General features: G+C 46.7%; 1 protein-coding gene across 6 annotated transcripts; it reads left to right on the top strand.

Moving 5' to 3' along the window:
* The first annotated feature begins 3,074 nt into the window (after positions 1-3,074).
* On the top strand, positions 3,075-13,649 carry picalmb (phosphatidylinositol binding clathrin assembly protein b). 6 transcript variants are annotated; one of them, XM_057049504.1, is made up of 24 exons: positions 3,078-3,927; positions 5,662-5,804; positions 5,886-5,961; positions 6,045-6,147; positions 6,395-6,488; positions 6,583-6,694; positions 6,765-6,871; positions 6,958-6,999; positions 7,677-7,688; positions 8,130-8,215; positions 8,331-8,454; positions 8,534-8,667; positions 8,754-8,851; positions 9,002-9,154; positions 9,528-9,611; positions 10,176-10,268; positions 10,407-10,517; positions 10,749-10,862; positions 10,954-10,984; positions 11,074-11,173; positions 11,260-11,319; positions 11,460-11,564; positions 11,846-11,951; positions 12,284-13,649. In XM_057049504.1, exons 1-23 carry the CDS (start codon positions 3,798-3,800, stop codon positions 11,936-11,938), a joined length of 2,205 nt encoding a protein of 734 aa, XP_056905484.1. In that variant the 5' UTR covers positions 3,078-3,797; the 3' UTR covers positions 11,939-11,951; positions 12,284-13,649. The 6 variants fall into 6 exon arrangements, with proteins under 6 accessions (XP_056905486.1, XP_056905487.1, XP_056905484.1 ...); XM_057049506.1 differs by lacking the exon at positions 11,846-11,951 and having other exon boundaries at positions 3,075-3,927; XM_057049507.1 differs by lacking the exon at positions 9,528-9,611 and having other exon boundaries at positions 3,076-3,927.
* The last annotated feature ends 50 nt before the right edge of the window (positions 13,650-13,699 follow it).

Below are 13,699 nucleotides of genomic sequence, written 5' to 3'. Positions count from 1 at the left end.
ACGCAGATTCGGGATCAGAACCACCCGTATCAAACACCGATTTGGACCACTTAACACCATCCAATTCTATTCGAGGTAGGGCTCGTTAGAACCACAAGACTTTGAAATACATCCATATGAAGTTTCATAATTTTAGCCTACCCGGTCACAGAGAAAAGACAAGTTAAACATGAAGTTTTTGTCGGTTCCAAGCCGTTTCCCCCCACTCTGTTTTGCATTGAGTTAATAGGAGATTTGAGCAGACCAATTAGCACTCTAGCTCGTTTTATGGGGCGTGAAGGGATGTTTGCGAGCTAGTCAAGGCTTGTGATGATGTATTTTTTATTATTTATTTTTTTTAATCAATCTAGGAGCTTCCGGAACAGAGTAATGGAGATTTGTTTGAAAGATTTTCCAATTTTTCTGCTGCTCCACTCTAGGTCACGTGGTCTCCCGCAGTTGAGAAGACATTTCCAGGTGCCAAAGAAATGCCCCCAAACTGGGGGTTAAGTTCCATGACCTTTCCAGACCTCTCCTATTAGTTACAATGGGATTTTAAGGCCTTGAAAGCAAGTATATATTTGCCCTCCAGGACTAATTACAAGAAAAGTAATAGCCACCGATTTTCATAATTTAACCCGGTTCCAGGAAAGTTTTGTGTCTCTACGCCAAAGCGTCTAGGAAAAGATACATACCAAACTTTTTGATGAAAAAAAAGGAGGATAACAAAGGGTGGCCTCCTCTGGGGAGGTACACCCAATAGGGCAAGTCAGACAACAAATGTATCCCACACTGACACCCTCACATGTGCTTCACCTATAAGGACAGAAAAAAACAGCGCTCTCCAGCCGACTCAGTTGCAGCTCCAAAGACCAGCTGTTGCACTTGGCTATTCATCTCCTTAGCCTGAGTTTTGCTTATCATTCTATAAAAAAGTTTAGCCTGGTTGCAGCGTGCATGTGTTTTAATGTTAGCGAGAAAAAGGAAAAAAAAACATTGTCCATGTTTCCTCAGTTACTGATAGCAGCAAAATATCCTAGTTGGACTTGCAATACAGAGGGAAATATCCACCTCACCTTCTTCTCCTTGTGCCCGTTGTCCATGTGCCAAAGCTGTGCTGAACTTGATAAGGCGGCATGGAGGTCCGGACCGGGCCAGCAACAGGCTATGAAATGACTTCCATTTCAGTAGTGTGTGTCTATGGTAATTCTTAATAATGTCCCAGACGGCCCCTCATACATGTGCATCTTTAATGCTCGGTGTCTCGAATGTCACAATGTTTTTATTTACTGGAATCTTCATCATCCTCATCGTGGTCGACCTTCGTGGCCCTGCAGCAGCAGCATCTTGCCTGCTAGCAAGATGCTGCAGGACATCATTCTCCGAGACATTTAACGGCTCGCACACTTCGGTCTTCCTGATACAGACGTGTTTATCTGATCGACCAGGAACGTCTCAACTCCAGAAAAACACACATCCCCATCACATAATCTGTTCCATGCCGCAAAATCCGTGGGAGTGCAGCAGTAATCTGAAACTCCAGGTTTTTTTTTTTTCCGGCGGGAAAGCAAAGCCCTCATCAAAAGCCGTGTTGCAGTCTGATCCCTAGTGAGTAATGTTTCCAAAAGAACACAAACCTATTGATTTCCCCCTCCCCTCTCCCTTAAAACAAGGATAAACGTGCAGAGGGAAAACAGTTGTTCATTTGTTGCCATGGATTAAATTTGCAGCAGTCTACAGATTAGTGATGCTACATATACGGATGCACAAGTCCACTTTAGAGGTACAAAGATAAGCCTGCTTCTCTTGAAATGGTCTGCCAGAAAATTCTCAAGTGTGAGAGAAAATAAAACTAAACAAAAACAAAAGAAATAAAAGGATCCACTTGCATAAATAAAACCTGATCCTGGATTAAAAGATCAGCGGATTGAGGAACACCCTGTGTTTGTTCAGAAATACCGAGTTTTGGGAATCTCTACAGGGGAAATATCAGACTAACAAATAGGATGTCCTTAACGCTTACTTCAGAGTTTATTGTTTATGTTGTGTTGTTTTTTAAGCCTACAAATTTCCCTTAACACATTTTTATTGTTTAATGATAGATATTTTAAGACAAAATGATGCCATTTCTAAAGGTTAGTGAGCCTTTTTTGCTTTGAAATGTTTGTAAGATTACAATTTTAAGCTACTGATTCACACTTTTAATACAAACTATGAGTCAGTCTTGTTACGTCATGGCAGAGCTTGATCTGACGTCAGGATGACTCAGTTGACTTTGGTGGCAGTGCAGCGCCCCCGCGTGGGCAATAATGCGAACTACACTACAGAGGAAGCTGTACATTTATTTACTATTATGACTTTATAAACGTCTGTAATTTACTGGAAATAAATGATAATTTGGATGAGAATACCAGCAAGTTATATTGTGTTTGATTATGTATATTTGGTGCAGATTTGAATTTACTGCATTCACAACTGAAATACAATAGTGTTAAATAGTCTCAACTGGGTCAGTGGGTTTATTCAGTGGAAAAACCATATTTGGCGCAGTGAAAGTTTGGGTAATTTTCTGTCACTTCACTTCAACATTTAAATTTGTGTGCCTGACCTTTGATATGTGCATCTTTGGTGTGCGAGAAAAGACTGAACTGAAAATGAATGAACTGGATGAACTGAAAATATTCTTTGGATGAAGAGTGTAAGTGTGCTAAATCATGCCTGGCATGCTGTGGTTTGCACCTTTCCACCCCATGAAATTGTCTTTTCTGTTATCTCATGGATTTCTTTATTCCCTCCCACACAGTCTCCCTCACACGTATTTAGAACATATTAGACTTCATGCTGACACTTTAATATCTGTTAAACACCTGATCCAGACTCTTGGAATCCACCCTGGACCTTGAATTATTCTCATTTGCCTTGCAGCCAACTTTAATTCAGTTCAAAAGCTTCCAAGACCCTGAAAATGAATGCAGTCCCTCAAAGAAAATTGCTGCAATTTCTGGTGTGTGCCACCTCTTTTTTTCTGATTAAACTTGAGATCTGGCCTCGGTGGGTTCACATTAATATCGCTGTAAAGCTCCTTTAGAGACAGGGCTGCTATTGAGAATATTCACGGTGTCTGGAACCCTTCACGCACTGAAGGATGCTATAAAGTATTTATGTCAAATCTTTATTACAGTGTTATAATTAGTGTTCTAATTTTGAAGGCGCCGTGAAACCTCCATGGCAGCTGTGCACCGATGGATACTGATTCTTTTTGAACCGCTGCGGTTCATTGCTTCAGTCTCTCCGGCCTGCTTCCCTCATCCTCGCATCCAGGCCACCCTGCACTCCTGTGATTGAATATTTGATCCAGCAGGCCCGCCATTTCCCTCCTCCGTTTATCCCCCCTTTTTTTCCTCCCACGGCGGCGGCGGCAGCGGCAGCAGCGGGAGGAGGAGACGAAGGAGGAGGCAGAGGGAGCGGGGATCCGGTGTGCCACATCGGGATGAGAGCGACACAGACGCCCGGGTCGGATGAGTCAGCGAGCGGACTCCGCCATCGCGGCACCCCCGAGATCTGATCCACCTTTGACGGCGGAACCAATCCCACATTTTGCGGCTGTTGCCGGGCTCTTTATTCCGCCCTCCGCCGGTGCTGCTCCCGCATAGCCCGACGATTGTCTCCGCCGAGGCGGGGGAACGAGGGGGGGGGGATCCGACACGTTCGCGGACCAAGCGGAGGCTCCATTCTCGGCTTTTTCGGGGTATTATCAGAAGAGAAGCCCGGGCGAGGCTGTAGATTCCCCCTTTGTCGCTGCGTCCAGGGAGCAGAAGATGTCGGGGCAGAGCATTACGGACCGGATCACCGCTGCCCAGCACAGTGTAACGGGATCCGCCGTGTCCAAAACAGTGTGCAAGGCCACCACTCACGAAGTCATGGGCCCGAAAAAGAAGCATTTGGACTGTGAGTATCCTTATTTAAAAGGCTGTTTTCCAGATTCGGGGGGTTACAGCGGCGGAAGAATCACGGCGTTATGGCGATGGAGGAGCTACAAGGCCTCGAAGCCTCTGGATGATAGCTCAGGCTCGGCTAACATGCTAATGGGAGATTATATTGTTTAACAGTGACGACAGGCCCGGTTCACCAAGTAGGTGTATTTTGTAGGGGGTTTAAAGACGTAATTGATTCTTAATCACGGAGTTATTATCGTCTCTCACCACGGTTTGCTCCCAAATAGCGTGTTTAATGGTGTGGTTTTTGTTCTTCCCCTTTCCTCCATCAGTTCTAGTGAAAAATGTCAAGTCCCTCCAATCAGGCTAGTGATTTCACTGGCATACAAAAGGGAAAAGCTCCCCATCCCAGCAGCTCCAGGAACAACTGTGTGCACCTGCACCTGCACGAGTGCCTGTTTCAGGGTGTTTTCTGACGGTGATGCCGAAGCGAGAGGCCGCTGTGGCTCAGGCAGAGCCGGCTGCTCCCAGGCCATCACTCATGCAAGCTCAGGAATCCTCCGATCATTAATGTTGATGCACTGGAAGCCCCAGGAGACTGTGTCTGTCTGTACTTAAGGGGATGCAGCAGCAGATTCCTGTGCATCGATCCGCTCATTCCAGTAGGAGTTGATTCCATCATATGGGTGCAGTCATGGGGCATCTTCAAAATACAGGTTAACGTCGCAGGTTTTCATCACATGATGTATCAAAGAAGATCTGAATCAGTTGTATTCGCGCAAATGTGAGCTGTAAAACATTTGGTCAGATGTCTGATAGGACGTTTGTGCTCGAGATGTCCCCCTTTAAATAATCGTAACAATGTTAAACAGCATCCCGGCGAACCCACACAAGACTTTGTGATGGAGTAAATCCATTGACTAAAGATGGTGTCTTTTTGTAAGAGGGAAGAAAAAGTCATTCTTAACAGTCTGAAACTACTATGGAGGCTTCTTAAAAGAAAATAGGACCTAGGACCTAAAATAGGTGTTCGGCGCCATAATGCATTGTCACATCAATGATTGAATTAGAAGTCATTCATGTCAGCCTCTGAATATTCAGCAGGGTGATTATAACATGACAGCGCTGTCAGCGTGCTCTCCACCCTCGTCTTCCGCCTCTTCCCTCCTCGCCTCTCCACCGTGGACGTCATCTTCGCCATCTCTTGCCCAGCTCTCCACCCGCCCAGGCTAACCGCCGCTGCTGCTCCGGAAGGTTGTCCTGTCCTACTTAAAGTCCCCCGCCTTTTGAAAAGTCATATATAGGACAGAAAGGGAGGCCCAGTTACCCCCGTCGTCCCGATCGGGGCCGTGAATGGCGGGTCATTAGCTCCGCTTTCACCAGTGTCGTTCAACCGTCATGTGGTTGAGCATATGACTGGAGGAAGTGGGACAGACCAGGGACGGATGGCGTCTAAACATCCTGCACTCCTAAAAGCGTGTTTTGTTGGCATTAATGATTAAAGTGAGGAGTATCCGTTTCCACTGAGGCTGCGGTTGTTGCTTTTTTTTAACGTTGAGGTTTTTTTCCGTGCAGGTGCTCAGAAAAAGGCCGCAATCGGAGTCAGCGCGCTTCCTTGTAGTGTTTTTTACTATTATACAGATCACTGTTGTATGTATTTTTTGGTGTAAGTGGAAGCGAACGGCAACAACCTTAAGCGTTGGTGCTGATGGCGTAATTTCTCTCCTATTCTTCGCTTCCTTTCCAGATTTAATCCACTGCACTAACGAGATGAACGTCAACATCCCCCAACTGGCCGACTCTCTGTTCGAGAGGACCACCAACACCAGCTGGGTGGTTGTGTTTAAGTCCCTCATCACCACGCACCATCTCATGGTCTATGGTAACGAGGTGAGCCCGCCGAGACATTATTTACATTTTTCTGCCTTTTAACGCCATCCTGTTGCGTTGAACGTTGTTCCCCTTCTGTAGCGTTTTGTCCAGTACTTGGCCTCCAGGAATACACTCTTCAACCTCAGTAATTTCCTGGACAAAAGCGGTTTACAAGGTAAATACTTGACCGGCCTGTCTTACGGTGGCTTTAAATCCAGAAGCCTGGCGTGAAAGGAGATGTTGTCACTGTTCTGCCAGGTTACGACATGTCCACGTTCATCAGGAGGTACAGTCGATACCTGAATGAGAAGGCTGTGTCATACAGACAGGTCGCCTTCGACTTCACCAAAGTCAAACGTGGGTGAGTGTTTCACAGCATCACGGTGAATAAAAGTGATCAATTAGTAACGCTAAAAAAATAAATCATGTCTATCCGAGCTACACAAAACGAAGAAGGAATCCATCAGCACAGAAGTCCGCGGTAACATGCTGACATTTCTGATGCTTTTATGCGTTGAGGATCTGTTTAAGCCACAGCTAATAGTTTCATATGTTCTAATCCTCTCTGTCCGTCCATCATCACTCAGTCGTGTCTCTTCTCCGTGCAGAGTGGATGGCGTGATGAGGACCATGAATACGGAGAAGCTGCTAAAGACCATCCCCATCATTCAGAACCAGATGGACGCGCTCCTCGATTTCAACGTGAGTCTGAGGCTGAATTTCAGACGTTTCGCTGCTCTTCTGTCAGCAGAATCTCCAGAGAGGAGCCTTTAGATATCTGGATGTTCCCTCACAGGTCAATGCCAACGAGCTGACCAACGGAGTCATCAACGCAGCCTTCATGCTCCTCTTCAAAGACTCCATCAGGCTCTTCGCTGCTTATAACGAAGGCATCATCAACCTGTTGGGTAGGACCTCCACCTTTGATCTTCCGCTTGTCTCCCGCACGTTGTGTGACGGCTTATGTCGCTCGAACAGAGAAATACTTTGACATGAAGAAGACTCAGTGTAAAGAGGGTCTGGACATTTACAAGAAGTTCCTCACCAGAATGACTCGGATATCGGAGTTCCTCAAAGTAGCCGAGGTACGTTAGGTCGATTTCTCCCTGCCGTCGCGCAGGCTCGCCAGCGGCGCCCCCGGCTGAAGAGCGTTTCTCTCCTGTCTCAACAGCAGGTGGGCATCGATCGGGGAGACATCCCGGACCTTTCGCAGGTGAGCTCAAATCCAAGCTTTTTTCCCCCCTCCACTGCTTCTTCCTCATATTTTCAATTCTAATCTTTTCTTATCTGTTTGTGCAGCAAAACAAAAGAGTCCCCTGAATGTTCTTTGAAATAACACAAGCTGCATGATGCGCATGTTTGCCACAACAGGTGGTCTCCTGTCTCCTGTTTCTTTCTCTTCTTCTCTTCCCCCTCCTTTCCATAGTAAATCAAATTTACAGGAGACAGCAGCGGCACATATGCACAGATTTTTAAAAAAAACAACACTTATCTGTATGCTAATACAAGCAGATCTTCAGACTCTCTGCAAATGAGAGGCACATTTTCATTACATGCACCAGCCTGTTTCTGTATTTAACGATAAGATGAGAGAAAAGGCCCAGACAGACTCAATAAAACAGGAATAAGACATTCTAATTAAAGTGGTGTCCGTGTGCTCGGCTTTGGCACAAACTTCCATCGGTGTTGGCACCAAAGGGATTTTATCACCAATTAAAGCCCCCACGTCATGGTAGTCTGGGGCCAATTCCACAGCCCAGCAGCCAGTTAAAAACAGCTAGATGTTTTCTGAATAAGCCGCGCCTGAAAACCTGCCGCTGAATTGCATTCCCCTTCTGACTGTCACCACCTTTATATTCTCTATTTCCCCCCTTTATCTTTCCACATCAGTTCACAGTTTGTGTAAGTACTCTCCTTTCACTCTTCTTGTCCGTGACTTGCTTCAGTGTTGTCCTTTTGCATGCCGTCCCCTCTGTGGTGGCCCAAACTTCGGGGATAGAAACACTCGCCGCGAGCCGTGAACCCAAACGGCCGCCCTGCTGTGCTCGCACGCCACCGCTTCGGCGATATTCACGTTTGGTGAATATGCTGTGGTGCGCTACATCATCCCACACAAATGCTCCATCCAGTGTAATCGTTGTCTTAAATCAGCAGTAGGGAAGCAAAACCCTTAAATATGCCAGCCACCTTTGTGAGATTCAACCCCCACATCTTGGGTTTGAGGCTTATTTCCTCATCTGTATCTTTGCTGCCCACCACTGTCCTCTGTGGTCTCCGTGTGGACTCCAGCTCCATTGTCCACCCCGCAGGTATTTGCTGACAGTGTGTTTTCTGTCACAACAGGCTCCCAGTAGCCTTCTGGAAGCTCTCGAGCAGCACTTGGCATCTTTAGAGGGCAAGAAGGTCAAAGACTCGACGGCAGCCAGCAGGTTCGTTAATCCCTCCGTCACCGGTTCACCATTTCCCTTATCTCCACCAGGAATCTTAGAGGCTGTATTTTTCTTTCTGCAACGCTGGGAAAAGTAAGAACGTGCTTCCTTACAGGGCCAGCACTTTGTCGAACGCAGTGTCATCGCTGGCCAGCACCGGGATGTCCTTCACGAAAGTGGATGAACGGGAGAAGCAGGCAGCCCTGGAGGAGGAGCAGGCTCGACTCAAAGCGCTGAAGGTGCTCTAAGTTCTGCCTGCAGGGACCAAAGACGCCGAGGGCGATTTGGTAAACGCACGTTTGTGTTTGGTTTTCTAAGGAAAAGAGGCTCAAGGAGCTCTCCAAGAGGCCCTCCTTCTCCACCACGGACACATCTCCAATCTCTTCCAGCGGGGGCACCATCAGCACAGCACCAGCCATAGACCTCTTCTCTACGCCCAGCTGCTCCAACGGGTACTGATCCAGCATCAGTCCTAAACAACTGAGAATAGTCTGCGTGTGCGTTTAGAATTCTAGATTCACCCTCTTTTCCTCTGCAGTGCAGTCAAGATGCAGAGCGACCTTTTCGACCTGTCCACTTTCCAGGCCTCCATGCAGCCCGGCTCGACGGGGCTTCCCGCAGCTACAGCGTGGACAGGTAAGAGAGCGGCCACCTCTGACCATCTGTCCTTTCTGGACTCGTGACCTGTTCTGCATGCTCGCCCTTCTCTCATTGTTGTCTGACTCTGACGCCCACCTCTTCCTCTCCACCCTTTTCTTTTCTGTCTCTTTTCTTCTGCCTGCGTAGATCCTTTCACCTCTGCCGAGGCCGGGGACGATTCCATGCCCAACCTTAACCCTTTCCTGTCAAAACTCGTTGTCGATGCCTCTAACTTACCTGTCGTGTCTTCAGACGGTGTTAGCTTTTCCTCTAGGACATCTTCTCATGAAATGTTTGGTGGTAACAGATCATTTTGGTTCTTTTCACAAAAAAAATAGCCTCGTAGAACCTTGTTCATTTCTCTGTTAGCATGATTAGCATGTGTGTCTGTGCCGTGTTGTTTTTTGCTGATGCCTCTTAGGTTCTTTACCCAGCTAACACCTCATTTGTAGCTCTTAATCAAAACAGGGTGTTTTGCATTTCTCAGTAGGAATCTTCTTAATTCCCTCTATGTGTCAGCCAAGACTCAACATTAGACCCCATGCCTCATTTGTTTGTTTCACCGCTCCGCTTCATCTTTTTAAATAAGTTTGATGTTGTAATTCAAATATGCTACAGAGCTTCAAAGTTGAAACCTGTTCTCCTTTTACCAACACTATTTTTGATTCTCCAGATCGTTACAATCCCTTTATTGACACAAACTCAACAGTTTCAGCCAATTACAAACGCACAGTGCGGATAGAACACTCCATTTCAGGTACTATGATGGCTCACCATCCCAGCCTATGTTTCCTGACCACTGGCAAACATAGGAGCTTGTCAGATACTCCCAGGGCTTTGTTTTTTGTTTTGCTGTTTAAAGAAACGTGGATGAATATTAGGTGGACAGGGAGAGTTTGGCATTTTGTAAAATGATTGGAGTATACTGTGTTATTTACAGTATATATCAGCCTGTGATAGATGAGTTTGAAGTCTATCTGTGAGGTGTGCTGGCTTTGGATGGAGCCTGGAAGGCTGTATCCAGTCGCTAAGCTAAGCTAAGCTAATCACCGCGTTGCTTTATATAGGCAGACGTTTGATATGGATCCTTTTTAGCCGCAGTCTCACACTCCTCCAGAATGTCAAACGTGCTCCTTTAAAACCTTCCTTTTCATAGCTACGGTAGTCGTTTAAAGTTTTTTTTCTGCAACTCTTTTCACCTAAAACACACAAATGTTAGTTTCTTTCTGTCTGCACTGGCATAATATCTCAACTGGTTTTCAAGAATGACCTTGAAATGCCCTTTTCTCTCTCTCTCTCTCGTCCCTTCCCATGGTGTCAGACTCCTTCTGTGGTCCAATGTCCACCGCCCAGCACCTCCCGCACCAGGCTCCTTTCCCCACAGAGCCCTCTACTGTAGCTGGTCTATTCAGAGGTACCAAACTGCCTCCCTAATACCAAATATGGCTGCTGAACGTCACACACAGCGGTGCCAGATGCACCAGCCTCCTCCAACAGCCTGCTTTCTTTAGCTCCGTAACGACAGCAGCTTCTTTATTTTCTCCTCACGAAGGATACTCAGCGCCACAGGCGCCGCCTCAGCAGTCTGCTGGGGGACTCCAGGTGGACTTTGAGTCGGTGTTTGGAGCCAAAGCCTCAGGCAGCAACTGCCTCAGTACTGAAGGTGACTGATTTAGTGGTTTTTGTCAGGACCCGCCAATCATTTCCCAAACCTAAATGGCACAGTAGCAGGAACTAAATCAGCTAGACGCGGAACCATCTGCACTTATATAGTCTGTATCATGTTCCTATATAAGTACGTTAGTTGGAGATCTTTTTTTGTTGACAGTAATATTATAACAGATATTTTTGTGTCCGTGTCTGAGCACCGTTTCATGTTCCCCATACGATTCAGATATTACCGGGGGCATCCTGAAACCGACCATGGCCGGATCCAACCAGCCGCCCGGGCAGCCGGAGAAGCTGGTGTCAGACGACCTTGACTCGTCCCTGGCTAACCTCGTCGGCAGTGAGTTGGACGCTGGTTTTTAATCAAAGCACACATTGTTTAGGGCACCGAGGCCTGAAAAAGCAGACCGGTAACTCTATTTACTTTCCAGACCTCGGCATTGGGAACGGCTCCATGAAAAAGTAAGCGAGGAATCTCAGCTGTTCTGCTGAAACCACTGAAGGTTTTTGGGGTCTGCAGTTTTTTGACGCCAGTATGTGTTGATCTACAGCGACATCCACTGGAACCAGCCGGGGGAGAAGAGGATGACCGGCGGCACCAACTGGCAGCCCAAAGCAGCCCCGACCACGACCTGGAACCCTGTCTCCATGGTGATTCATGCGTTTCGACCCTGTTTTTATGTATAAAACTGCTTGTTTTTAAGTCGTCATATGAATCCTTCCGTTTCTGCCTCCAGCCACCATCAATCATGAGCTTCCCTGCCACCACACCTACAGGCATGATGGGATATGGCCTGGTCAGTGGAAATACTCTAGCCTCAGCCAGTACAGATATTTTACTGGAGCACCAAATAAAGTGTTTTGTTTAAGCTAAATGATTTAATAAATTGAATTATTGGGTCATTTCTGATGTAATGTCTGTCTCTGTACATCCCAGCCTCCACAAATGAGCTCTCTGGGGATGATGAATCCTCCCACCATGATGTACTCCCAGCCTGTGATGAGGCCGCCCAACCCCTTCGGCTCCGTGTCCAGTGCTCAGGTGAGCGGCACCGGGCGACGCCAGCATCCCATTTCAGTTTTCCCGTTGTGCAAACGGCCTCAGGCATCTGCATACGTGTGTGTAACCAATTAAAACTGTGGATCACGTTGCTCTTTTTGACCTGGAGTTTTTGGAATGAATTTCCATCAGCTTGTCTGGAATGGCCTTTTCTTCCATAACATCAGCTTCTCCGGACTAATCTCAGCCTTCCTTCAGTCTCCGTACTGACTGTCTGACTTCTCCTCTGCTCCTCCTCCTTCCTGTATCTCTTCCTTAAATAGCCCTCCGCAGCCTCTAGTCCTTCCAGCCAGAGTCCTCTCCGAGCCCCTGGACAGGACCCGTTTGCACACCTCTCTCTCAAGGATTTCTTGTAGAGCGTCTCTTTAGGTACAGCATGCTTTTTGCTCGCGGGTGAACGTGCACGTGTCACACACCTATTTTTAATTTCTTTTTTGTGTAAGCTACATGTTTTGCCCTCATCCTTTGTGTTTATTTTTGACCCCTTTGTTTGGCCGTGCTACTTGATTGGGCCTCTATTTTCTTACAGTTGATATGACAGCTAAACTTAATTTTTACTAATCTTTTAATGACACATGAAGCTATAAATAAAGCACCCTGACTGTTTAAATAATGCTTTAAACAAATAGCTCCAGCTAGACTTTTCCTCTTCAGCTAACGATTTTAGCCGTCGGCTAATGTTGTCCCTGTCTTTCTTGCAGATGCAGTTCATGTAATTTGAAGACAAGTGTCTCTCGGGAGATGAAGCTCTTAGCAGCAAAGCTTTGTCCTGGTTGCAGTCTAACTCTTCAGAGCAACTTTTACACAACCCCCCCCCCCCCCCCTAAAATTAAGAAGCATCGAGGGGACGACGGTGCTCCGGCTGTCACAAAACCTGCTAAATGTGTCCTAAAAACTTGGCAAAGAGCTCGTGCCCATAATTGTGTAACTTGTAGAGTGGCGCCGCTGTCCAACCCCCCCCTCCTCTAAAGGTTTTTCTTTTCCACCGTGGGTGCCGGCAAACGTCGATGTTATATATTCGGACACTCCATCTTCATGCGATGGCTGGATTGAAAATCTGGGTGTTCAGCTGGGAGGGGATAAAGAGAAAAAGCCGAGCGATTCCTCCCTTTATTGATCCAGCCATCTCTTCATTCGCCCCCCCCCCCCCACACACACACACACACCTACACCTGAACTGTCACGAAGTAATGATGCTAATGACGTTTACACCTGTTGAGTTTGTGTCTTTTTTACCGTGTTTACAGTAGACATTCCTTGTGTGCTATTTGTATTTATTTATGAGTAATGGTCGAAGATCTGGTGGGGGGTTCGGGAATGTAAAATCCACACAGCACTGAGGACCCGCGGGGGTGCTTCAGGACCAACAAGGGTCTCAGAATATCACCGACAGGTAGAGTTTAAAATAGCTATTATATAAACACCTATTAAGCTGAATGGTAGAGCACTAAATATTCCAAAAGTTTTGTGTTAAAGGAAGTTTTTTTTTGTAACAAAGTCCAAGAGGTCACGCTAGTCGGTTCTGTGCCTAGAGTTTTTCTGCCATGGATCGGTTCGCCGTCTAGTCGATACAAAAAGGACAAAAAAGCCCAACGAAACCAGAAGTCGCGGGTGGCGGGCTCCTTTGCTTTAAGCTCGGCACGCCTCCGACCGATCGGGGCTGCCTTCACTCTGAATGTGAGAGTTGTCTTCATGTTACACACATCTTTCCACGCTGCGGCTCCTCAGCGGGGTGGAGGTGGGGGAGTGTTGCTACAGTAACGTGTGTTGGGGGGGTGGTTGATGTAAATTAATTTGTAAAAAACGGTCTGAGGCGCAGGTTGTGGAGCGGAGGAGCGCTGTTGATCGGCGCTCCGTGTATATAAAATAACAGACTGTTCTTTGAGTACAGAAGCGAAAGATGTTTGAAATATGAAAGCAATTCACTCAAATTTGACTCTACCTAAGTTCGGATTCAGGATGGCGCCTGCGTTCGTCTGCGCAGGTCTTTTCTTTATGTCATTAGAAAGTGTAGCAACGGCTGAGGTCTTTTTCTTTCTTTTACAAATAAAGAGCAGCTTCCACAAACCAGCCTTCAGCGTCTTTTCTTTACTCAGAGGGTTTTCACTCTTATTTCA

The sequence above is a fragment of the Takifugu flavidus genome, chromosome 12 (genome assembly GCF_003711565.1).
Source record: "Takifugu flavidus isolate HTHZ2018 chromosome 12, ASM371156v2, whole genome shotgun sequence".
NCBI lineage: Eukaryota > Metazoa > Chordata > Actinopteri > Tetraodontiformes > Tetraodontidae > Takifugu > Takifugu flavidus.
The sequence above is the reverse complement of the archived record's forward strand: the minus strand, read 5'-3'. Positions and strand labels throughout refer to the sequence as shown.